General features: G+C 41.6%; 1 protein-coding gene across 5 annotated transcripts in view; it reads left to right on the plus strand.

Annotated features, from left to right (window-relative positions):
* Nucleotides 1-541: 541 nt before the first annotated feature.
* Nucleotides 542-26,819, plus strand: part of nipbla (NIPBL cohesin loading factor a) — a 34,361-nt gene continuing 8,083 nt past the window's right edge. The window contains exons 1-31 of one of the 5 annotated variants that reach the window (XM_034090485.1): nt 542-899; nt 1,842-2,040; nt 2,471-2,540; nt 3,662-3,811; nt 4,084-4,249; nt 6,252-6,352; nt 6,461-6,572; nt 6,704-6,861; nt 7,976-8,118; nt 8,790-8,880; nt 9,143-9,361; nt 9,615-9,854; nt 9,972-10,717; nt 12,094-12,307; nt 16,464-16,640; nt 16,874-17,047; nt 17,339-17,500; nt 20,259-20,368; nt 20,474-20,560; nt 20,795-21,026; nt 21,362-21,513; nt 21,607-21,687; nt 21,882-21,982; nt 22,147-22,276; nt 22,360-22,442; nt 24,112-24,244; nt 24,718-24,861; nt 24,988-25,074; nt 25,969-26,189; nt 26,357-26,459; nt 26,656-26,754. In XM_034090485.1, the coding sequence (XP_033946376.1) occupies nt 3,748-3,811; nt 4,084-4,249; nt 6,252-6,352; nt 6,461-6,572; nt 6,704-6,861; nt 7,976-8,118; nt 8,790-8,880; nt 9,143-9,361; nt 9,615-9,854; nt 9,972-10,717; nt 12,094-12,307; nt 16,464-16,640; nt 16,874-17,047; nt 17,339-17,500; nt 20,259-20,368; nt 20,474-20,560; nt 20,795-21,026; nt 21,362-21,513; nt 21,607-21,687; nt 21,882-21,982; nt 22,147-22,276; nt 22,360-22,442; nt 24,112-24,244; nt 24,718-24,861; nt 24,988-25,074; nt 25,969-26,189; nt 26,357-26,459; nt 26,656-26,754 (4,530 nt within the window). In that variant the 5' untranslated portion in view covers nt 542-899; nt 1,842-2,040; nt 2,471-2,540; nt 3,662-3,747. The remainder of the gene's footprint in view (nt 900-1,841; nt 2,041-2,470; nt 2,541-3,661; nt 3,812-4,083; nt 4,250-6,251; nt 6,353-6,460; nt 6,573-6,703; nt 6,862-7,975; nt 8,119-8,789; nt 8,881-9,142; nt 9,362-9,614; nt 9,855-9,971; nt 10,718-12,093; nt 12,308-16,463; nt 16,641-16,873; nt 17,048-17,338; nt 17,501-20,258; nt 20,369-20,473; nt 20,561-20,794; nt 21,027-21,361; nt 21,514-21,606; nt 21,688-21,881; nt 21,983-22,146; nt 22,277-22,359; nt 22,443-24,111; nt 24,245-24,717; nt 24,862-24,987; nt 25,075-25,968; nt 26,190-26,356; nt 26,460-26,655; nt 26,755-26,819) is intronic. The other 4 variants (XM_034090484.1, XM_034090488.1, XM_034090487.1 and 1 more) reach the window with 4 other exon arrangements.

Raw genomic sequence — 26,819 nt, forward strand, 5'->3', positions numbered from 1 at the left:
GCCACCAGATAAGGTAAAGTTTTTTTTAATTCCTCTATTTTAAAACAGGTGCAGTAACCAAACAAATAATTGCAGTTTACAGTGTACCATGGGTTAAGTGGTTAATATTTTTAAATCATAAAAGAGATTTAAAAACAAACCTTAGAAGAAAAGCATAAAAAACACATTTTTCGTAGTGTACCACTTCATAGATTAGGAACAATCTCAGACAGTCACTGATACATGAAGGTGATATAAAAAAAAGTTGTACCTAATATCTTACTTTTAGAAAGTGAAATGTTGCTAATATGCTATAATAGGCCTACACAAAATATGTAGTTAGAAAAAATGCTATAATTTTGCCTTGAGCTGCGGTCTTTATATAAAACCATCTGTTGATAATGATAAAGAATGAGCATACATTGAACAGCAAATAGACGACGTCGCTAACGTAGTCCTACAGCGGTGTCTAGCGGCTCAAACGCGAAACGCTGCATGGCATTTTGTTTGGCGCCGATGGAGGGAGTCACTCCTGAGTACTTTGGTCAGTCAGACGGCAGAACTTCCGGTCGGCATTTTGTTCTACGAGACGAGAGCCTCTTGATGATCGCAACAATCGTCATATTTCTCATTTACTGTCGAAATTGGCTGCACTCATTGAGTAAGGCGGAACAGACCGACTGAAACTCCGAAGAACGAATGTTTCCTCATGAATGTACGCGGAGACGTTCACCCTTGAGAGGCGGAAAAAGAACGAATCAGCCCGACACGGATTATTGTTGATAGCTAGCAAGCTAGCTAACCAGCTAGCTGGCAGCCAATCGAGTTCCTTCTGGAGGAGCCGAGAGAGAAGAAAGGGGGAGCTAGAGATACGGACACAAGCTAAAACATTCCCCTCCCTTTGAACGCAACATCTAAAGGTAAATAAAGTCACGCATTTACAACCATGCAACAAACTTTTAAAAACACATTTTATAAATAATAGCATTATGTAATACACGTTTTGTTGGAAGACCACCTACGGCGTCGTTAATCGTTGACCGGGAGGTAACGGAAGCTAGCAAACTAGCCGAGCTAGCTAGGTGTGTTTTTGCTCCGCCAAGGCGCACGGCCTCAACTGGATGTCATTTGTCGAGCCCGAGGATTGGGCCGTTGCCGAGGAATTATGTTCCGTGTCGTTGCTTTTTTTCATGTACTCGCACAAACACAACGCATTTTTTTTCAAACCCCATGGGAAATTGACAACAATTCATCAAACCCGACAAGCGCTTCCTTGTACAATTTGAAATGCAGAGCGTTTATTTGAACGGGGAACATCAATAAAAGCTAACCAACAACAGTTTGAGCAAGTTAGCATAACTAGCTAGCCATTAAAAAAAAGGACTGTTGTTGTTAGCATTTTTGGCAGCTAGCATCAGTGATCTTTGCTGTTATGGTTGGAGTAGTAGACCTAGCTTCACGAGTCGCAGGAAAGCTGCAGGCAGTCAACTTATTGGCAGTTCAACGTTAATGGTTGTGTTCACAAGTAGCGTGCTGCAGCTGACATTTGAGCTAACTAATATAAACAGAGTAACGTATTCTACCGCCAACTATACGTTAGCTAATCGCTGTGTTTTCATTATTTTGTGTTATTTGACTCAAAGTTGTGTTTTGGTTTGCTGGAATTTTTGGCAGGGCTTATGTTGGTTTTAGTTGCTATTACTGTTTTGAATTGTTTTGAGTGACCACAGACTGAGAACAAACTACATTTTCACAGCTATAGTTATTACACTATCGGAGCCTGGCAGTCATGTTCATGTTGTTTGAATCGTGTACATGCTTGTTTTTGGCAACAACAAATACAGTGTGGCTGCTTTCTGCAGTTAGCGAGTTTGCAGAATGTGTACGGGGGCTGTCGGCTGCTGGAGGATGAGCCCCCCACTGCTGCCGCCACCATCACAGTGCATCTGTTCCTTTGTGCTGCCTCCTGCCTGTCAGTCTCACAGCTGTCAGCCAAGCCCCTGCGTGCTGAGGAAGAGGAAGAGCCACAGCCTGGGCATGCTAATGCTACAGCTAGCTAATGTAATGTTTACAATATCCATCTGTTGAATAGCTGTAACAATAAAGTGATGCAGGAGCTGCTGCACGTATTTCCTATTTGACCTAAGATTGTTTTTACACATGTAGGTGGTATTAGATAAGTTACTGTGAAAACATGTTCAATTAGATAAATACATTTCCAAAAGGTCTAAAGAGCTGCATAGTTTTGCATTTTAGGTTTAAAGATTGTGTAGCAGTAATGACAGGATCATTGCAAACATAATATGCTTGTGTGACAGTCAAAACTGCTATACTGTATTTGTCATGCATTGTTGTTGTTGTTGTTGTTGTTGTTGTTGTTAAGGTTATAGTTAACTGCTACAGACAAAACATATTATTTTCTATCAAGAGAAATAATGCGGTTTTATGTCACAAAGTCTCACGCAGAGCCATGTTTTTCTCCTTTCAACAGATTGAAGGAGTAGGACTTTTTTTATCTGAAATGTCACTGAGTCCACCCAAGCTAAAAAATCTTCAAAAAGGTATTATTATATTGGTGTGAGCCATTTAATTGACTTGTCATTATCAACAATCGTAATGCTCTTAAATGATGCAGAATGCTGAAAAGGTTGTTTCTGAAAATTGCAGCTGGCTTTTCACTCTGCTCCTCTTTAACCTCCTGTGCACTCTTACTTGAGAGGTCATGGATACCTTAAAAGCAAAGGGGTTAATGACAAATGACATGGAACATCGGGTCCTAATTTGTAGAAATGTCATTAAAAGCAGAGAATGAAGAGCCCTGGTGTGAAATGAGTGAAAGGGAACAGACTCCTGTGATAGTTACTAAAAAAAAATACACAGTGGCCTTCTTAATCAGTTTCACAATAGTAGCAACATTAAGTTTGGAAAATAGAAGAACGTATTACACACACGGCATAGGATCTGCTGTATAACCACCAACCATCAGAATATAAAGGCTCATTCAGTGGCGTACATGACATATTCAAAACCCAGTATTATACGTGACTATAGTCCCCCCCCACAAAGCCTCTTTCTTTTGTAAAATGCCACACAGTGTTGTCATACACATGTTTTACATTGTATTTTCAATACAGAGAATACATTTGTTTCCATGTTGCTGGAAGCCACTAAGATATTTGAAATGTAATCTAACATATTTAAATTATTAATAATAAACATCAATCAAGGTGTAAGAACACTTGAATATTATATTGTTGATCTGTCAGTGCTTCTGTATTTGTTGAACATTTATTGATCAACACACTTAACCTGCACTCATTGTACTGGCATTACATTCCTGATCCTGGGATCTAAGCAGTACCTTATTTACATTATCATATACAAGATATAACAGTAAAATTATGAAATCCATGGCGGTCTACAGATGATGCAGCCGGCACCTTTCCCTCACAAAACATCATCTCAGCATTGGGGCAGACATATAAATGTATACAGCAAATATTAATTCATTTACTGCATTTGATCCCAATATATCTGTTTTAATACTATTGGTACATTATTTTGGTTGCAGTTGTTAATTTTTACCCACACTAGTTGTTTTCATTTTTGTTATTCCTTCTCATGTCTATCACTCATGCTGTTTTTCTTCTTTCTCTCTCCCTGACTAACCTTCCTCTCTTAGGAGTCAGGAGATGTGAGGACGGGAGTCGTCCATCGGCCCCCTGATCTACCTGTGTATCAGCACACCCCCCCACCCCCACCTTCAGCATGAATGGGGATATGCCTCATGTTCCCATCACCACTCTCGCTGGGATCGCTAGCCTCACAGACTGTGAGTGACACACAGCCGTGCTCCAAATACACTATCACACATTAGGTTGTATCTCTGCTTCCAATTTCAAATGCCAAAGTTAAATATTGAACATATTTTAAATTTGCAATTATGATAACCTGAGTAGCATATTTCTCTTGCATAGTCTTGCTTCTTCTCTTCTCTACCTTTCTATAACCATGTTTTCTATATTGCTTATGCCTTTTATCTCACCCTGTCACCCTTTTATCTCCCAACCTCTGTCCTGTCCATCATCTCTCTTCTCGCGTCAGTGTTGAACCAGCTGCCCCTCCCTTCCCCTCTCCCGGCCACTACCACTAAAAGCCTGCTATACAATGGGAGGATCGCGGAGGAAGTTACCTGCCTACTGGGCTGTCGGGACGAGAACCTGGCCTCCCAGCTAGCCCATGGCCTCAACCAGGTCTCCACAGAGTACATGTGAGTTTATAAGGAAACCTGTGTAAATATGACAACATTGTTGCTTTATTTATATATTTTTCTAGTAAATATTTGCATTCATACATATTTTAGATTTTAAACATAGTTCATCATTGTCTGTATCTAGTGTTAATTTCGTTGACTAAAACTATGACGAAATATGTTCGTCAAAGACCTTTTTTCCCATGACGAAAACGAGACGATGACGAGACACACCGACGGCAGTAAACAATAACTGTAACGAAATCATCATGCAATATCGTTGACGAAAAGTGACGAGACAAAAATGTAGTTTACTAAATAAAAACTATGCCAAAATCTCTCTTTACTTTCGTTGACGAAAAATGAGGAGACGAAATATTATCAAAGATAACTAGAGCCGGGACTCGATTAAAACAATTAATTTAATTAATTAGAGCCTTTGTAATTAATTAATCGAAATTAATCGCATTTTTAATCAAATATACATATTTGACCTGAGAACAGTGAGAAGCAATTTTCACATGGATTTTACTCCAAGTGGTCTACAGTCGAGTGCAATCCAGTGAGCCAGGGAGTTGGTTATTTTCTCAGACGTGGACTTACTTATCCTGGCCCTGAAACCAGTCATCTGGTTGAGTGTGGGTTGGGTCAGGGTGTGGTTCCTTGCACTCGGAGTCGGGCTAACGTCCACGCTAGCTGCTACATGCTTTGCATTTAGGTGATACTTTAGGCTTGATGTGCTGCGGTGATATGCAAATTCATTTTTGCATAATTTGCACACAACCGTGCTCTTATCGACGCTTCCATCCGTCCGTTTTTTAAAACAAAATTTCCCATCCACGGGGCCGACCAAAGCGGTCTCATCAGCTTGTTCGTTCATGTTTGACTATTGTTCACCGTGGTTTGTTGTTGTTTGAAGTCCCATGCTGAAGTCATGAACGTTAGTTGGTGCTCCAGTATAATCGGTACGCCTGAAACTCATCCAGTGAGAAACGTTCCGCTGTGCAAAAATAAGTGCGATTAAAATGCGTTAATTTTTGTGTAATTAATTAACGCGTTAAAGTCCCGGCCCTTAAGATAACGTTATATCTCTGATAGTCAGTTTTTCTCCCAGCAGTTCCACTTCCGGTGCTGCGGCAGGGCAGCAGCTGTGTGTCTGTGGGGCGCGTGGCGGTAGATTTGAATTACACCGGGCAGCGGCAAAATATGAACTGTCAGGAAGACTCGGGTCTAACTCATGGTCTAACTAACCTTATTTAACAGAAAATAAAATGGCAACAACATGGCTTAGGAGCAGTGGTCGCGTTAACCGAATACCCCCCCGTCAGCGCGAGTGATTGATAAATTGTGCAGTCGACGGGTAATAATGGATTATGACGGAAATGTTACGATCCTGTCCGTCAAAATGACTGACAACGAAAAAGTCTAAAGCCACCACTGCTTGGGAGATAGAAACTATGTGATATTTGGGCCCATTTTTGCTACAATGAGGCGGAGAAAAAAAGCGAATGCATTGTTTTATCAGAAGGGAAGCAATGTGGCCATAACACAGGTAAAAACACCACAAACCTGACCAGATACTCTCTGCAAAGCTGCTTTCTTAATCATTCAACCTGTGTTTTTCATCAAATAAGGACAAGATATGATCCTATTTATTTATATACTAAAATGACAAATTATTGGTTTTGGCTAGACTAGTTTGACTGAAATGTTCTATATAATCTGATGACTAAAAAAGACAAAAAGTAGACTAAAATAATTAGTTTTCTTTGACTAAAATAAGACTAAAATGCTCAGACTTTTAGTCGACTAAAACTTGACTAAATAAAAACAGGATGAAGGTGACTAAATATGACTAAAACTAAAAAGGAAATTTAACACAGGACTAAGACTAAAACTAAATTAAAAAATAGCTGACGAAATTAACACTATCTGTATCTATTACTTTGAATTATGATCCCAACTTGTTTTACTCTCATAACTTTATGATATGACTGAACTTTTTCACGTATGTTTTCAGAGAGCTGAAGGACAACCTGGGCAGCGATGAGCCAGAGGGAGATGCACCACTGCTGCTGCAGACCATGCTGGCCAGGAACCCTGGCATCTTCAGGGAGAAAAGTATGAAGATAAATACCTGTTGCATTATGAAAGGAAAGCATACCATCATAAAGACCAGGCTCATGTTGATATTTATAAACCATGTACTGTATTTTCCTCTCTGAACAGATGTTATGCAGCAGCCAATGGTACCACCATACAAGATCACCCAAAATTCCTTGCATAGCCCTGCCCAGTCTGCAAACTTCCAGCCAGCAGCCATGTCTCCCAATCCACCAAGGTACGCGGGACTCTTTGACAGACCCAAGTGATTCAGTTCTTTCCCATATTTTTCTTTCATGATTCGGCATGCACCTTCATTCTGCTTTCTTGCTCACTTGCTTTCTCCTTGTTCTCTTCCACTTTGTCCAGTCGGTTTGTGGCGCCCCCGACCGGTTCCAGTAGTCGGTACCTGGGCCAGAACAGTCCAGTACCCAGCCCCTATACTCCTCAGAGCCCGGCCCCCGGGTACATACAGCAGTTTCCCCACCAACCTCCCAGCTATAATCAACACCAGCAGATACAACAAGGTAAGAAGATGTGTTTTATGTTGCCTAAAGGGTTTACGTTGACCTCCAAAGGTCAAGATTTAAGTCTGTCAGATGGCCAAATTATAAAACAAAGTACCTATCTTTGTTTTTCTAAATGCACTTGCTTGTGTATTGTTTGTAGTATGTGATTAGCAACTTTGGTTTGGTATAAACAATTGTGTGTCTTTCTGTTGAGCCACTGTTGAATACACTTCCTTCAGTTGCCTCACAGATGTTGCCTGTTGTTGTTTTTAGTTTGTTTTATTTCCAACTGCATTTGGTTCAGATGGTAGGCCAGGGATTTCCTGAATGTTGTATGAAAATAGGACCTTTTTTTGTTTTGAGCCTAACTCACAAATATAGTGTAACAAAGCAATGTACTATTAATGTAATGTTATATATGATACGAGGTCAGTATGGCCATTTCATTATGTGCTGCAGGATTTAAGCTCATTGTGGCTTATTACCATGTAGTCATGTTGGATAAGTTGGCAAATGTGGAAAAAAGTTATTGCAGTGAGGCAAGCAAATAATTGATATGCTGCGGTTATATTTATATATGAACTTAATTCTTCAGAATAGTTTTGGCCTCGGAAATTCATGCCCTCTTAACACTACTTGCTCCTCCAATGAAAGGAAATTCGTTAAAATGTTGATGTTGAAGTGCCTTCTCTGGTTCATTGATTACATATTCCCAGTTGACTGGTAAAATATCAGACCAATGACAGGTGGAACCGGTCTGTTTGAACTATTAAGTCATTTCCCACCGTCTGTTTCACACAAAAGTCAGCAGCTTGGAGGCAAAATAAGCTTGTAGTTAACAGACAAATAATTGTACTACGTATACAACCAGTATTCAGTGTAATTATCTTTTCTGTTTAGTGATTTTAATGGGCCTATTAATGTGAATACTAAAAGAGCTGAGGCCACATTTATCCCAAATTAGGTCTAATAAAATCCTTTATCCTTTTATTGTCATTAAGTGTTTGACTTATCCCTGTCTTATTTTAGAGATGATTTTTTTGTATGGGTGTTCATCAATGTGATGATTACCCCATTATGGATCATTTATTTAAATGTTAAAAAACCTTTTCTTTTGTCTTCTATCTGACAGTGTCTGTGGCCAGTCCCATGGTTCCAGGTGGCATAAGAAATATCCTTGAGGGCAAAGTAGCGGGGCAGATGGGGAACGCTGCCAACCACCACTCAGACAGACATGGCCCTGAGGACTATATGAACATTGTACTGGCCAATGAGGTATGACTTACAAAGACTAGAATGAATAATTTTTAAGTTAAGATAACCCAACCAACTCTATTGTGAGCCAAAAATCGAATGTATTTATTCTATGTCGCTGCACTATCACTGCTCAGGTAGCAAACGGGCATTAGTGAGCATTCCGATTGGGAAAAACATTGAAAACACTGCTCTAAAGATTAAATATCTGTGGCGCAATCGACGGCACAGATATTTAGGCTGGTTGTGTTAACTAAGCAAAAACAGGTCCAGTTACATTTGTGTGTCTTTAATTATTTTTAGGTTGTAATAACTTTATCTTAAATGAGTTCAGAAGATTCTTTTGAAATTGACGGTGGTTATGAGGTGGAATCTCCCTAGGTTTTTTTAAGGGAGAACATTTTTATAAATGTAAGCTTAATGATATGCACAGTGCTAGGTATTCAATTACATTGACATTATAGTTCTGATTTGTCAGCATCTTTGCCAGATTTAAAAATATTTTATTCGCCCCAATTGTTGTGTAAATATAATGACCCTGCACACTGTAGTCACTTCCCCCTCACAAGACAAGCTTTATTGGCAACAATTAGGCAAAAGGGCTTTAAGATATTTTCAGAGAATGCTTTCGGTTGATAGGCAAGTGTAAAGCTGATACCTGGTAGCTTACATCTCTCTTGTCTGTTGTCCAGGAGGGTGACTCGGCCATGAGGAATCCTTCTTTCTCTCTGAGGTCTCCACAGTCTGGCTGCTCCCCAGCAGGGAGTGAAGGGACGCCAAAACGTAAGCACACTGGAGGAGGAAAGAAGACGCTACAGAGCCTACCTTTTTTATTTAGGAAACAGCCGTCTCTGGCTCTGTAAAACTCATAATTACACTGAAACAGAATGATTTGCGGCCATAATCCCTCAAACTGATACAATGCCAAAATGATTTTTATTATTTATTCGAGTGCACTGTCACTTCTGTGTTTGGTTTTGTTCGTTTTCTTTTGCATGCCTTTGGAGGATAACTTTCTTCTCTTTTTGGTGTTGCCTCCTCTCAGCAGGTTCTCGTCCTCCACTGATTCTACAGTCACCACCTCCCTATGCCTCACCAAGAGAGGGAGGACTTGACCAGAAACAGCTGCTCCAGCAAAGGAAGAAAGGCCCAGCAGTGAAAGAGGAGAAAGATATGTACGACATTGTAAGCTCTCCAAACAACGACTCTACAAAACTTACCCTCAAGCTGTCCAGGGTCAAGTCAAATGAGTCCGATTCAGCAGGTAAGGAAGATTTGTGATTAGCTCAATCCTAGCTCGATTCCCATGTTTCTGTTATGCAGTTTCCTACATCTCCAGTTTACAAACTTAAATCACTTTCACAGCTTTTTAATCAATTAGAAGTACTATAAAGAGGTATGCTGCATGCACTTCTTTAAGAAGAAGAAAAAAACCCTCAGTCAAAACTTTTGGACTAGTGAAAACTATTAGCCCTTTGAAACTCAACCATGTAAATGTGCTCTTGTTAATATCTCAGGTGATGTTCTGCCAGGAATGGACGAGAACTCTGACAATATGGAGGCAGAACTGGGCTTTCAGCAGGTGCCTGTGCTCCAGCAGAATCTTGGAGCTCGGTTGCATCATGCGGGTGGTGCCAGTGGTCTCCAGCCTCCCAGTTCACCGTACGACGAGGCAGAGCTGGATGCCCTCGCTGAAATTGAAAGGATAGAACGAGAAGCGGCTAGTGAGAAGTGTTCCAAGGAGGTGCAAGATAAAGGTGTGTACAATACCTATGGTTATGAGTACATGGATACAAGCCTGAAAACATAGTTGTAAGTTTATAACTATAGAAGTTTTACAAAAAAGTAAACATTACATTTCTTTCTCATTATAGACAAGCCACTGAAGAAGAGGAAACAGGACTCTTTTCCCCTGGAGCCAGGTGCTGGGGGACCAGGAGGACCAACGGGAGCCCCGGGCAGTGGATCAACAGGAGGGGGCAATGCTGGCAAACTGACCCCACAAGAGGCCACTGCAGCTGGGAACGGTGCCAGCCGACCGCCCCTCATGGTGAGCATCGAGCTACAGCAGGCAGGCCGAGCTGATGGGCAGCTCGACCCCTGTCCAGCTGCCCCTATTCCAGCCCTAGAGGCCCAACGCTGGCCTGAAGAACCAGCTAGTGGGCCGGCAGCAGTGGAGGGTTCTGACACGGCTTTACGGTTGAAACCAGATGGAAGACCGGAAGTAATAAAGAACAGGGTCGATAAACACGACAGCAGGAGAGATGGTCGGGATTCATCAAAACACAGACTCGATGAGAAGTCCTCTGAGAGACGGGGAGATATGCCAAAGTCATCAAACCGAGGGGCACTCGGTCGAGACAGGGACAGAGAGTCTGACAGAGATAGGAGGCATCGGAGCGAGACTGGTGGTCGTGACCGACGCTCACCTGACCCTCGGTGCCGAAGTGACCGAGATAGGTACCGAGCTTCTTCTACTGGAGAGCCTGGTCGAAGCGGCAACAGGCAAGATGGTTCCAACCCGGACTCATCCGCCTCTGGTGCTAAACTGCCAGATTCATTCCCTGCTCAGCTACTGGGAGGGCATAGTGGCGCTCTGAAGAACTTCCAGATCCCTAAGGTGATCTGGGCCGACCCAAACCAAATGTCTACCCACCTACCAATCATTCAACTTTCACTGCCTGCAATCTCACAAAACCAAATCACACCACTGCTCGCTGTTTTTTTACATGTTTATGTTTTTTCATGTGCAAGACTTTTGTTTATTCCTGGGGTAAAATGATGTCAACACATTGACACAAACCTAACCATCTGCTTAAAGTAGAATATTTTGTTATGAATTGAAGTTTTAAGTCCTGTGTGTAAACAAAAGCAAGTACTTCAAAGAAATGCTCCACTGCTGTTTCTCAGACATTTCTTGAGGGTGAATGTCGACTCAAAGCTCTCACTGTTAGTACTGTGAAGCCCAATAATTTGGACTGGGAAGATTTGTCTTGTAAAGCTTCTATTTGTTTCATCCTTCCTTATATTTATTGTCAACGCAGTGTTAAGAGATGCAACCCCCAGCCATATACCATGTTGAGTAACTTGACCCCACCACAGTAAAGTGTGCTAAGTAAATATTTAAACTTGGCAGATTTAGTGTTTTCTTACCGAAGAGCTAGCACATTTTACATCTATTGCAAACTAAAGCTTATTTTGCTTTACTGAAAGGATCAGTTAAAACAAACAAAAAACAACCACATGTGCCTGAGCAGCCACTATATGGTAGCCATATTTTGCTCCCATAAATACAAGATAACCTGCCGTTTAATGTTTTAGTCAAATTGGTAACTTATCACCCATGCTGCATACCAGCAAAGAATTGCATGTCTGCCTAAAATCTGGCTGCTAATCAAGTTTTTAGTTAAAGTTACTTATTTACATTTTTGATTGTCTTTATAGAGCGCCACTCTATTGTTCTCAGCAGAGCAATGTTACGATGAATGTATGTCAGTCATTGGTAGGGTTAGCAACATAAAACTGTGTTTTGAGTTTGCCAAGCCTTTTAGCAGAGGCTGTTTGTTTGTGTAATTTAAGCCAGTTAGGAATAAGTGCATATTGCATTTATTTGATAAAGACAGACGCTGTGAAAAGGTTGACAGTGTAGACATCCACAGAAGACATCGCCCTGTTTTCCCATCACACCTAGTGGCTGGGGGCAGTTGCTGCCTTGACGCTGCAGTTTTGACAATGTTTTTGTGAAGACATTGAGATAATGTTAGGATAACAGTGGATTATTCCTTGAGTGTTTTTCAGAACTTTACTGGAAACTAAAATCAAAATCACTGATCATGTTAATCGGTTTGATCCATTGTTTACATGTTATTATTTTACATGATTTTCCTTTTTGTAAACAAATCTCATATTTTTTAACGTGCGATTTTTATAAAAGTTTGAACTACACACTTGACAAACACTTCTCTAACTCCTTTCTGTTTGTTTGAATTTTTTCAGATCAAGCGTGATAAGGATGGCAGTGGCGCCATTGAAAGTCCAATGTGGGTACAGCCCAAGGTTAAACTGGAGAGGCTTGGATTGGTGCAGGACTTTGAGAAGAGGCCCAAGCCTGTAGTGGTTCTAAAAAAGCTCTCCGTCGATCAGATCCAGAGGATCATCCGACACAGCAAGTCTGGGAAAAACAGGACCTCCTCAGCAAAACCTGTCACGGGTGAGAGCTAGAATCTATAGAGTGGCGAAGTCACGCCCATCTACTTCCGTTCCATGGGACCTTATTTCAGAAAAATAATGTATTTTAGTCAATGGAGAGAGAAAACTTATCTTTCGATCCCGTTTGAAATGTGCCATGAATTACACATATGATGTTTGTCAATCGTAAAAAATTATTTCCATGTCAAAAAAGTCAGTTTGTTGTAAAACTGTTGAAATACGCAACTAGAAAGACTACAAATCCCAGAGTCGCGTAACGGCCCCTACACACGGCGGTGTGCGTTGACGCTTCAACGCTTCTGCCCATTCACTTTGCCAGCAGCAGGGACCGGTGCCAGCAGCAGGGACCGTGTTGTTAGCATCTGGTTAGCTAGCTGCACTAACGGACATACGGAGCTGTTTGTTCTGGAGGAGGAGGAGGAGGAGGAGAGCTCTCCTCTCAGACTGAGAGGCTCAGGTGAGCTAAAGGACTCTTGAGTGTTTAGAATATCAGAGGTGCCCAGTACGTCGACCGCGGGGGCAATGCTGGTAGATCGCGAGTCATTCATAAAAAAGAAAAGAAATCCAGCTCCGTTAAAATCAATAGAGTCTGGCTGCAGACCGCAGCAAGGAGGCGTTTCCTATAGGGGCGTTTCCTATAGTGAACAACGGGAGCCGGCTCTCGCCCGCGAACGAGCCGTTTTTTGTTTTGTTTTTGCGGAGGGATCTAGATCGGCATGAAGGCACATTATGCAATGTGCAATGTGGACATTATCCCGCTTATTACACATGGCCACATTCTCAACAAAGTAACGACATGACTCCCAATAATAATTGAAATGCTTTTATGGATTTAGAAAAATATTTTATTGATTTAAAAAATAGTTTTTTGTATTGATTTAAATTGACATGCATCCGCTAAGAAAAGTAGTCCGTTGTTACTGTTTGAACTAACGTAACAATGGCAGGAACTGCTTCTATAGTGTTTTTGAGGAGCTTTTTGATTACAGATTTGAAAACATCGTTGCTTGCTTTAAAAGTAGCACAATTCATTATGTCAAACCTTGAAAGATATCCCTGCCCTAATGCCAAAAGTAACTGGCAACTGAATATATGTCGCCGTAGCTATGATGTCTATGTCTGGACCGCTGCGTAAAAAGGAGGGTTTCTGACCCATTACTTCTCTTCTTACTTCTATAAGAATAAAACACGGAGGACGGAGATCTCTTTATGTCCCCCTCTTCTCCCCGCTGCAGCCTAGCAGTTGATCTCAAAGCACGCTCCCCTCTCCTGCAGGGAGAAAAACTATATTTATATACTTTATATAGGTTGATACAGTAGCCCCTTTTTTTAAATAGTTTTTATAGGTGTTGCCATTTGTTTTGTGTAGCGTGGTTCTACAAGCAAGTCAATGCATTCATTGGGTGGTATCAGAGAGTTACACGGGTGTGTAAATGCAATGAAAACAATTGGCCACAGCAAATAATTTATATTAAACATGTCATTTTTACTTTTGAATACTTTAGTACAAAGGATGTCTTGAATAATTTAAGTGATATATGTGTACACATATAAATCATTAGTCAAAACAGGGCTACATTTGATTTAATTAAAAGGTATAATATGTGGTAAACTGAAGAGCCCTTTGGGAGCCGAAAGAGCCGGCTCTTCTTGGTGAGCCAAATGATCCGGCTCAGCAAGACGAGCCGGAATTCCCATCACTAGAACAATGACTTCTTCTGCGAGGATTTATAAAAGCAGCTGGAATCCCTTAAGTTGCTATTGGATAAAAAAAGTTAGGAAACGCCCCTATAGGAAACGCCCCTATAGGAAACGCCTCCTTGCTGCGGTCTGCAGCCAGACCCATCTCGTTAAAATAGACAAAACAGGTTTTGATCCCTCCTCCCTTGGCCTCCCTGCCACTTAATTCAGGAGTTTACTTGATTGACAGAAAAAGCGACCTATCGCTTTCCAGTCTGTTAACCCAGAATGCAAAGCGATACAAAATCAGTCAAGTGCCGGGAAAACTCAAATTAAGTTAAAGAGACAAATAAGAGACAAACAACAAAATGAGTGCGGGACCGAGCAAAAAGCTAAAAACATACCACTTCCACCCAGAATTGGAGGAAGAATATTTTTTTGTGATGTCACATTCAAAGGTTATTTGCCTTATTTGTAGGGATGCACGATATTGGTTTTTTGAAACCGATACCGATAACTTCCTGCTTCTCAAGACCGATACCGATAATTAAAAAAAATGTACGCCACTAATTATTTTAACGCGATTAACGCATGTGTATTTTTTTTTTTTCTCGGCCGCCCCGTAGTTTCAGAGCGCATCGAGTTTAAAATACCATCTACAAGCTGATGCTGACAGCCCCGCTCCTGCCGCCCGCTTGTGGCAGACCACACTTCCACGCTCACCGGCAGGCCCTGGCTGGCTATTGGAAGGACCGGGAGGGTGTGTGTATGTGTGGCCCGAGCGAGAGAGAGAGAGACCTTACGTGCATTGTTGTTGTTAGCATCTGGTGCTACCTAGCTGCGCTAACGGATATAAGAAGCTGTTTAAATGAAAACAGAGGAGCGACATTTCGCCACAACTGCGCCGAGCACTTGACTTTATGCAGGAAGCAGACAGCGGGACATTGTACGAAAAGTCAGCACAGATAGTGCGCAACATGATTGCAGCGTTCAGGCAGCTCCGGTTCGAGCATATGCCTTGAGTTGCACATAGCTCCAGCGCACGCACACACACACACACACGCACACACACACACACACACACACACACACACACACACACACACACACACACACTTTGTATTGTATTATTGTCTTCGTACGCTTTTAACACACCATCGTAGCGATGGCGATGTTTCAGGTGACTAATCAGGTTGGAAGTATTATAGCTCGTTGCCTTTTTCCCTCCTCGTGGAACTTCTGCATTGCATTTGTTAATACAAATAGCAAGCGAACTATCTAACTCTAAAACTTTGAAATAGTCCCATACCACCGACGACATGTTTGTTTACTGTCCTGGCTTCACGGCCGCACACCATTTACGTCACAGCCAGGCATGAGTTAGGGAGCGCTGGATTTGTGAAGAACTCCCCTCTTCCTAAACCACTAATACCACAGTACTGGCAAAACGGGAGGAGCCGAGTGAAAAACAAGCGCCCCTCATCCCAATCCACCCACACCGCAGTATTTTTTCTTTTTTTTTACCCAAAAAATATATTTTATATTATTGGGGCTATTAATACTGTTATCGGGATGACGTCATAATTCCTAATATCGGACCGATAATTATCGGACCGATAATTATCGGGCCGATAATTATCGTGCATCCCTACTTATTTGTAAAGCAAGCGTCGCTCTGCCAAAGAAAGGTAACGTGGCAGCGACTTCCCTCCGAGTAGCGAGTTGAGAAAGAGAAAGGTCATGTATTATTGCTAAACAAACATTATCTCGCATTCTTAGTGTCGCCAACTCGTTTCTAATATGCAAAAAGACAAACAAATGCGTCTGTGGTCGGTGTATTTTTGATCTTTCCAATCGAGACGAGATCTCTCTCCCCCGTCTGTGTGCGAGGGGGGCGGGGCAGTTTACACACACGCAGCTGCTACATGCAGCAACACACGACGGGGATGGCGGAGAGAAGCGCTCCATGGTGTGGCTAAATGTTACGCGTCTGGAGGTGGACAATGCTCGTTGCCAAGAGTGTTTAGCATGTAAGGGCGGTAACACGAGCAATTTGTCTAAACATTTAGCAAAAGTGCACCACATTCAGACGGAGGAATGCACCGGGTTCGACTGTCTTTCTAGTAGCTCTGTAGCCCCATCCACGAGTAACTTAAAACGATCGTAGTCGATCGTTTTGTTGACAAGACAGTAGTGACGGCCATCTTGGTGACGTGTGTTGTTCTGCGAGACCAGAGATGTTGTGACTTGCAAAATTATCTTTTAAATTGACAAACATCAATATGTGTAATTCGTAGCACAATTCAAACGGGATCGAAAGATAATCTTTCTCTCTCCATTGACTTCAATACATAATTTTTTCGGAATATGTTCCCATGGAGGTCCACCGGAAGGGGAGGGACTTCGCACGCATGTTTTCACCACGCAATTACATTTAAAGCAACATTACCTGTATTACCGCAACATTTTATTTTCAGGTGGCATGGACCCATCAGTTCTCAAGGATCTTCCCCCAGAGCTGCTGGCAGAGATCGAGTCAACGATGCCCCTGTGTGAACGGGTGAAGGTGAACAAGAGGAAACGAAGCACTGTAAATGACAAGCCCAAATATGCTGAGGTCAGCTCAGATGACGACTTTGACGCAAATGGAGAGTGTAAGTCCAAATATGTATTTCTCATCAGTTGTTGCTTAAAGTCTTTGCAAGGTTTAAGCATTTGAGGAATATTCTTAAAATGGGATAACCTATTGAGCCAACAGTTAAAGCCTATTGATATTGATATTAATATGTGTGAACATTTCTAAACACAAATGAACTGTAAAGGGTTTGTGTTACTTTGGTTTTATTTATAATTTCAGGCCTGAATGTTGTTTCCCTGTTCTCCACAGCTGCAAGGAAGCGCCAGCGCCAAGAAAAAGACCGGACCTGGGATACGGAAGAACGGGAGCGCCGGGGTTCGGGCGAACATCGGAAAATTGTGTCGCGGGACAGCCGACGGGGCTCAGGGAGCCGCTATCGAGACTCATCTGACGAACATTCACCGCCACCAAGCATAAGTGAAGGTCTGTAGAAGTCCTCCATCACATGACTTTCAATTAAATGTTTATGTTTATTTCGTTTTTTTTTTTACTTGTGTATGTGACAGTCATAGAACTGCCTCCACAGTAAAAGATAATGCCACATTAGGTTGGGGGGTAATGTTGTATATAAACATATTTTACTTGTCAGTGTGCAACACATTTCCAGATAGAAAACAGAGTTTCTAGAAACAATGAACCTGTCCAGGGATTCATTAGCATCCCACACACACACAATAACAGCAACATAAACTAAATGACATTTCTGTTCCTCAGTCGCCAGAAAAATGAAGATTAAGGAGAAGCAGAAGAAACGAAAAGCATACGAACCCAAGCTGACCCATGAAGAATTGATGGACTCGTCCACATTCAAGAGGTTCTTAAATAGCATTGACAACATACTGGAGAATCTTGAGGATGTGGATTTCACTGCCATGGGTAAATATCAGCGCTGACTTTCCTTTGTCAATCCAATTGCAGAAACCTCTCTTTTATTATTCCTCTGCACTGGCACTATGTTTTTAGTTTTTTTTAGATCCGTTGTAGTGAAAGTGAATTGTAAATTTGTCACGGACATCCACTTGGAATCTAGGTTAAACCATTGGTTTTGATTGTTATGGTTCAATGTCACTGTGACCACACAAAACAAGCCATAACTCAAAAAATGAATGCGCTAATTATTAGGGATGCACGATAATTATCGGTCCGATATTAGGAATTATGACGTCATCCCGATAAGCCCGATACAAGTATTAATAGCCCCAATAATATACAATATATTTTTTGGGTAAAAAAAAGAAATAAATACTGCGGTGTGGGTGGATTGGGATGAGGGGCGCTTGTTTTTCACTCGGCTCCCCCCGTTTTGCCAGTACTGTGGTATTAGTGGTTTAGGAAGAGGGGAGTTCTTCACAAATCCAGCGCTCCCTAACTCATGCCTGGCTGTGATGTAAATGGTGTGCGGCCGTGAAGCCAGGACAGTAAACAAACATGTCGTCGGTGGTATGGGACTATTTCAAAGTTTCAGAGTTAGATAGTTCGCTTGCTATTTGTATTAACAAATGCAATGCAGAAGTTCCACGAGGAGGGAAAAAGGCAACGAGCTACAATACTTCGAACCTGATCAGTCACCTGAAACATCGCCATCGCTACGATGGTGTGTTAAAAGCGTACGAAGACGCCTGCGCTGCTAAACTAGCGGCAAATCCAAAGCCAGCTGCAAAGGCACCGGAGCTTTTACCTATCGACGAGGCTTTTGAAAAAGGCAAGACGTTTGCCAGTTTTGCAACTCAAGGCATATGCTCGAACCGGAGCTGCCTGGACGCTGCAATCATGTTGCGCACTATCCGTGCTGAGTGTGTGAGTGTGCTGACTTTTCGTACAATGTCCCACTGTCTGGCTTCCTGCATAAAGTCAAGTGCTCGGCGCAGTTGTGGCGAAATGTCGCTCCTCTGTTTTCATTTAAACAGCTCCTTATATCCGTTAGCGCAGCTAGGTAGCACCAGATGCTAACAACAACAATGCACGTAAGGTCTCTCTCTCGCTCGCTCGGGCCACACATACACACACCCTCCCGGTCCTCTGGATGGCCAGTCGGTACCTGCCGGTGAGCGTGGAAGTGTGGTCTGCCACAAGCGGGCGGCAGGAGTAGGGTTGGGTACTGAATGGAATCGAAATGTTGGAACCGGTTCCAACATTTCGATTCCAACGGCATCATTTAGAAATGTGAATTTCCGTTCCGCTTTTCGATGCCTGAGGAAATGTTTCTCGCCGGGAAATGTAGCGTTGTACCTACACTTCCTACAGTGTAACCTGAGACCAGGGCCGGCCCGTTGCACTGGCATTATAGATGTTCGCCTAGGGCGCCAGATCTGGGGAGCCTCTGCGCTGACAGCTCTGGGAGGGAAAACAAATGTTTTGACCGTTGGTGCTCATCCTAATTTTCGGCCTTGATGTAACAACATTCATAATTCAGTAAATGTAACACCCTTTTTCACCCCGGTTACACGTTTCATTCGCCCTGTACGATGGGCGCTGCAAGTGATGAAAATGGGGGATGTTGGCTTATCTGGCACCCGCAGCTCACAGTCAAAGTGCGAGTGAGCGTGGGAGCAAGGGACCGGTTTGCGCTGTTGTTATTAGCATCTGGTGCTAGCTGCTCTAACGGAAGAAGAAGATGTTTCTACAATGATGTGGAGGAGAGTCCTCTCCAGTCAGACTGAGGCTGATAACTACAGCTCAGTGAGGTAAAGGACTTAAACAGGTTTGAAATCATTCCAATGTATACTATAGGACAGTAAACCAGACATATCGTTTTAAACTGGAGAGATAAAAAAATATGCATAAATAAAATAGTAAAATAAGATATGAAGGAACAACAAACATAAAATACGTTACATGTATTTGTTATTGGCTATGGTAGGTTATTGGTTATGCTCACATACTTATTTAATTATTCAAATGTAAACTGATCTTTTTCATATGGGTGTTTATGTACCCCCTAGATCTAGTCTCTAGTAATTCTGCTTAAAGTGCACCAGATTGAAGCATTTTGCTTTAAAATGTTCAAACATTTATTCCTGGTATGCCTGAGAAGGCAGATAGGCTATGCTTGTTTTTCTCAACAAGAACTTAATCATTTTTTTACCCTGCCCCTCAAAGAATCGGAATTGAGAACCGTTAAGAATCAAAAATCGAAAAGTAGAATGGGAATCGGAATCAGAATCGTGGAAATTCAAACGATACCCAACCCTAGGCAGGAGCGGGGCTGTCAGCATCAGCTTGTAGATGGTATTTTAAACTCGATGCGCTCTGAAACTACGGGGCGGCCAAGGAAAAAAAAATACACATGCGTTAATGGCGTTAAAATAATTAGTGGCGTACATCTTTTTTTTTTATCGGTATCGGTCTTGAGAAGCAAGGCAAGGCAAGTTTATTTATATAGCACCTTTCAGCACCAGGCAATTCAAGGTGCTTTACAAAAATGAAAGACATTCAGATAAAGCAGGAAGTTATCGGTATCGGTTTCAAAACCAATATCGTGCATCCCTACTAATTATGACTATTTTAAATAATTGTCTTAACTGATACAATTATGACATTTTGGACAGACTTGGATGTAAACTGCAACTTGAGTGGTTGTGGACGTCATAAAACAGCTCGTTGGTAACTGTAGTTGTGATTTTGTGTTCTCCAGCAGAGGCAGATGATGATGAGATACCTCAAGAATTTCTGCTCGGGAAACACCAGTTGAATGAGCTGGGCAGCGAGTCCGCCAAGATTAAAGCCATGGGCATCTCCGGCAGGGTACTGCATATTATAATATGTGAATATAAAGAAAGAGATTCCACTGTTGCGTATATGTGGTGCTGTTTCAGATGTAGGTCTAAATAACAGTCTGTGTTGTTATAGATCCCAACAGAGAAGCTGGTGAAGCTGCTGAACATACTGGAGAAGAATATCCTGGATGGGTCCAAGCTCTCCACCATGATGACCCATGTGAGCCTCCTTCCTCCATATTTCTGTGTTGAATATTGTTTGTAGTATAATTGACTTGACATCAGCAATGTGTGACATACTGTGAACATGATGTTGGAGATTACAAAAGATACCCACTGGTAGCAAAAGTTCAAAATTGTTAAAATGCTTCAAATGCTTTTTCTCGGCTAGACTGAATATAGATCTTCGGCCTCAGAACAGTAGTTTATTTCAATGATTTCCATGTGACCTCAGGACAATGATGCTGAAGATGAGGAAAAACTCTGGCGGGACCTGATAATGGAGAGAGTCACAAAGTCAGCAGACGCGTGTCTCACAGCTCTAAACATCATGACCTCAGCGCACATGCCCAAAGCGGTCTACATAGAAGACGTCATAGAGCGGGTGCTACAATACACCAAGTTCCATCTGCAGAACACACTGTACCCCCAATACGACCCGGTCTACAGGGTGGACCCTCATGGAGGTGAGGGTTGAGAGGGAGCTTTATTTCATTTGATCTGATGGGATTGGAGAGAAATGTAATTTTTTTCTTCTTCTTATAAATCTCTTTTATTAATTGTCTTTTTGTTTAATTTTTAATTATGATGTGTTATGCCTATATAAAGCACTTTGAATTGCCTTTTTGTTTGAAATGTGCTATATACATAAACTAAGTGTAACCTCAATATCTGAGAAGTTATGTCAACACAGTGCTACATTTTAGAGACAGTTTTTTTTCAATAACTAGTAAAACTTGTTATGTAAATCATTGTTTATTATCAAATTCAGTATTTAATGCAGTTACTCTTGTCCATCTAGGTGGCCTGTTGAGCTCCAAGGCAAAGCGGGCAAAGTGCTCCACACACAAGCAGAGAGTGATTGTCATGTTGTACAACAAAGTGTGCGACATTGTCAGCAACATCTCTGAGCTCCTCGAAATCCAGCTGCTTACAGACACCACCATCCTCCAGGTAAAAACAATGTTAACTGAAGTCATCTGTTAATCAAGACAAAAGTTTCAGCGTTAACCAGTTGATGATTTATGTTGTTCTTTTTCTATCCAGGTTTCTTCTATGGGAATCACTCCTTTCTTTGTGGAAAATGTCAGTGAGCTGCAGCTGTGTGCCATTAAACTCGTTACAGCTGTAAGTCACATTATTTTCTCTTAAAAATACTTAAAAACGTAGTGCTTAAAATCGTTGTTGTACCGTTATGTGCAACCCGGCATTGTTGTTTTTCACTGTCTCCCTCTGACTTGTGTGTCCATCCATTGAATGCATGTTTCTACAAAACTACGAGTAGAGATTAATCTTTTTTTTTTCCTATGTTCTGTCTCCAGGTGTTCTCACGATATGAGAAGCATCGGCAGCTGATCTTGGAGGAAATCTTTACCTCTTTGGCCAGACTGCCCACCAGCAAACGCTCCCTCAGGAATTTCCGGTAAGTTGTGAATTCACATGATTTATTGTTGTCAGGTGATGCAGAGAAAGGCATCAAACCAGAGGCTTAAGCCAACAATGTAGCAGAAATAATAATAGTTGAGGTAGAGGTGAAAATACCCATAGTAGTAACATTACACATATCCATGCTCCTCTTGTGTCTAGGCTGAACAGCTCAGACCAGGATGGAGAGCCTCTGTACATCCAGATGGTGACGGCTCTGGTGCTGCAGCTGATTCAGTGCGTGGTCCACCTCCCCAACGACAAGGATTTCTACGACGATTACGAGGGCAAGGTACGACAGCAAGCAGACACTCGACACATCCTTGCAAGCCGCAAATACAAAAACACATTCATTTCATTTTCTTTTTTTTCCAGGTGGATCAAGATGTGTTGATAACCAACTCGTATGAGACGGCAATGAGAACAGCACAAAACTTCCTCTCCGTCTTTCTCAAAAAGTAATTACTTTCACAGTTTTGACGGCTTTCGAGTAGGCTATGCTCTTTCCTTTTGGCTATTTGAATTGTACTGAGGCAGTCACCTTATATTTGTATTAATGCGTACAGTGTAGACCAGGGGTGCCCAACCTTTTTTGAACCGAGAGCTACTTTTAAAGTTGCCAGTCTGCCGAGATCTACCAGTCCAAATAGAGAGGCGTAGCCATTACTGACAGCCTACTACCAGGTAAATACACACTTCTACTTGTATAAAACTGACCTTTTGTACGATTAATACTTCATAAAATACTGCAGATCCTTTATCTTACCTCTTTCTAATCTACACACATACAAGTATTTAACTGAAGTTACACAACAGAGTTGTTGATACAGAGTTGGAGTTTATTCACACGTCACACTACAGTGGGTAATGTTTTCAAGAAACATTGAACAGTGCTGCCACATATGACATAGGAAAAAAAGAAAAGACGCTGAACCCTTTCTTTGCCAATAAAATTAGGCTTACTAATAAGACATCTCAGATCTGAAGCTACACAGGAATCTGCTGCCAAAGTGCAATAAAAAAGCCAAAATTAATAGAATCAAACCCTTTTTTTGTTGCATTTTAGTCGAGTATAAAAAGAAATGCCTTTAAAATAGGATGCAAGCAACACTAGTTTCTTAACCTGAATCGATAATAGACTATAATCAATTTAAGTTTACATTCTTATACCATTTTGTACAATAATTATAATGAATAAGTTCAAAGAAACTAAAACTTACAGTTGATTAATAACGGTATCTAACTTGAGTTTTTATTATATCAAAAACCTGTTGAAATGGTACTGTTATTTTACTGTCCCCAAAAAGCGCGTCGGCAGCCTCCAGGAATGCTTCTTTCACAACTTCGCCGTCTTTGAAAGACTTCATGTGTTTCGCAAGAACGTGACTGACACAATAAGATGCGATGGTAGCAGCCTTGCTCTTGTTGTTGGGCCTGGTGGAAATGGACTGCTGTGCATTTAGCTGTCCTTTCAGGCCCCTCCCCTTTTGGGAGCGTAGGGCAGAATTAGGAGGGAATTCCGTCTCGTAGCGTTTGTGCACTGTTTTGAAATGCCGCTCCTAAATGACCCTTCTTCGATAAAGCCACGCTCGCATTGCAGATGAGACTTTGAATTGGAATAGATACAAAAATAATCATCCTCCCACTCGGAGTGAAAATTATATAGTTTGGGCTTTTTTGCTTCTGCCATAATTGCGGTCTTTTGTGTGTGCGGACGCGGACTGTCAGTCCTGTTGACACGGACAAAGTCAGCGAAATAGTGCCCACTGCCCACCAGCCACGCCCCCACACATGGGGTCACGCCGGCCAATCACAAAGCTTTGGTGCATTCAAGTGCATTATTCTGGCACGGGAAGATTATGTTATGGGACATTAACGATAAAACAGAATATTGTTGTTCTATTTTTAGACGCATCTCGCGATCGACTGGGAATCTCCCCTGGTGTAGACAAATGCAGTAGAGTGATTGCTTCAGTGTGTAGGAATGTTAGTCTTCCTTTCCTGTTGGCTTCATGACTTGATTCTTTTTTTCTACCAATATCTCTTTCTAATGATGCTTTCCCTTTTGTTCCTGTTATTCCCCCACGTTTCCTCCTCTGCCACTTTTCTATCTTTTCCCGTCCCCAGGTGTGGCAGTAAGCAGGGAGAAGAAGATTACCGGCCTTTGTTTGAGAACTTTGTCCAGGACCTGTTATCGACAGTAAACAAACCAGAGTGGCCGGCTGCAGAGCTGCTGCTCAGTTTGCTTGGCAGACTACTGGTTAGTAAAGCAGAGCTCTTTCTTTAAACTGGAAATGTTTCAAATATAAAGTATCCATCGGCCTCGTTTGTATATAGGTTGTATACAAACAAGTGCATGGTGTTATACAGTATAAACATTAATTATGTCAAAATATTTTTTTAATTGTTAAGCATTTTAGATTTCAACGGTCCTTTACAAATAAAGTTCATTATTATTATTATTGTCCGGCAGTGGCTTGGACTGGGAGGGTCACTGGTTTAAAGACCCGAACAGCCTTATAATATGGATTTTGGACTGGTACTTAGAGAGGTCCCAGTTCACCTCCTCGGCCCTGCCGTGGTGCCGGACATAATTAAGAAGAAAGCTCTTTTCGTAAATGCACTAATGAAATGATGATATGGATTCTTTCTGTTTTTCTTAAGTGTGTAGATAAAAGCTAATCTTGTGTAAGTGTAACATTATATTTCTAATTCTGTCTCTCCTCCCATCAGGTACACCAGTTCAGTAACAAGCAGACAGAGATGGCTCTGAGAGTAGCATCTCTGGACTACCTGGGCACAGTGGCTGCCCGTCTGAGGAAGGACGCGGTCACCAGCAAAATGGACCAGAGATCAATTGATCGAATATTGAAAGAGGTAGGAGACTTCCCATTTGATGGCCTCATATTCACTTAAACATACAAGTTAATGTATATAATAATAACTAAATGGAACATTGTTAAAATGCCTTTGTAATCTCTCTCTCTCTCTCTGCTTATTCAGTCTCAAGGTAATGATGAGACCCAGCAGCTGCAGAAGGCTCTCCTGGACTACATGGAGGAAAATGCTGAGACTGATGCCTCACTGGTGGTGGGTTTACATTAGACTGGCTGAGCAAGTGATGATTTTAGACACCATTTGAACTTCATTTAAATTAAAGTTGAGGGCATGTTCTGAATGTCATGTTGGCTTTTGGTTTATTACTTTAATTGGGGTAATTGGCCACCCAAGCTTGAAAAACATCTATTGTCCATTCATGCTGTAATCTCTTCAAATGACTAATAGGCCCTTTTAAAAAAAATGAAATGGCTAAATGGCTTATAGCAGGGCTATTCAATTAGTTTGGATAATTTTCATCAACCGGCCCCCATTCCAAAGCAAGAGGCCGGGGAAAAGATGGCTTGAAATATGAGCAATCATATTAAGTGCTTCGGATACAGTAAATACTACAACAGCATAGTGGAGTGCATATATTGTGTTTAATTAAATCAAACAACATAGTCCCAAGGCCTTTATAGATCTAAATGGCAAGTTCAGAGCTCAGTACATGTGAAGCTGATTTAACCATCAACATCATTTAATTTTTATTTAGTTTAGGTAAAATGATCTAATCATTCACGCAGAGATGCAATAAATGACAGGAGTTATCACTACAGTAGCTAGTAGGTGGGTTCGAAACCCAACCCTGCAGAAGTTTTCAGGGATTGTCTTCTCCTCTATCTATCAATGTAACACCCTCTCTGGAATAAAGGCACTCTGGCCCAAAAAAAAAACTTTCAAAAAAAAAAAAGTAGATAACTTTTTAACATTATACTCAAAGGGCCAGTAAATATCACCCCGGGGCCGGATTTGGCCTGCGGGCCGTCAATTGAAAAGCCCTGGATTATATATCACTACCTATACGTTTGTTACATTAGTATGTAATAATCTGTTACTATAAACAGTCTTTGAATAAATTCAATACTGGGATTTTTTGTCCTCTAGTTTGCTAGAAAGTTCTACATTGCCCAGTGGTTCCGGGACACCACGACAGAGGCTGAGAAGTCCATGAGGAACCAGAACCCGAAGGATGAAGACTCATCGGACGGACCGCAACATGCCAAGGAGATGGAAACCACCGGGGAAATTATGCAACGTGCTGAGAAGCGCAAGAAGTTTTTGCGCAACATCATCAAGGCCACGCCAGCTCACTTTGCCACACTGAAGTAAGGATTCTGTCAATGTGTCAGCAATCACCATATCACTCATATCGACATATTGACATATTCAAACCTATTTTTCTCATTTGTCTTGTCTCGGGCCTCCTGTCAGTTACAGTCTGTTTGTTATACTATTCAACCCTCTAACATTCCCCCTCTTTGCCCCTCCCCAGAATGAACTCTGACACTGTGGACTATGAGGACTCCTGTCTGATTGTGCGTTATTTGGCCTCCATGAGGCCGTTCGCCCATAGCTTCGATATTTATTTAACACAGGTAAGATTTAAATATTATTACCATAAGTATATTTGTCATCTGTCAAGTCACAGCAGCTACACACAAATCATCTGTTATTTGTTCACACAGTATAATATAGCTGACATTTGGACTAACTGGTTTAGCTTTTTTGAAGAAGAAAAGTAAAGATGTTATCATGAGCTGGTGCATCAATGAATCTTTTAATTTTGTACAGATTCTGCGAGTCCTTGGGGAAAGTGCCATCGCCGTAAGGACTAAAGCCATGAAATGTTTGTCCGAGGTTGTGGCTGTGGACCCCAGCATACTGGCAAGGGTATGTGAGGATCTGTGTTTGCCAAGATCATTTGTCATGTCTGAATTTCGCATTCCACATAATAT

The sequence above is a fragment of the Pseudochaenichthys georgianus genome, chromosome 9, assembly GCF_902827115.2.
Source record: "Pseudochaenichthys georgianus chromosome 9, fPseGeo1.2, whole genome shotgun sequence".
NCBI lineage: Eukaryota > Metazoa > Chordata > Actinopteri > Perciformes > Channichthyidae > Pseudochaenichthys > Pseudochaenichthys georgianus.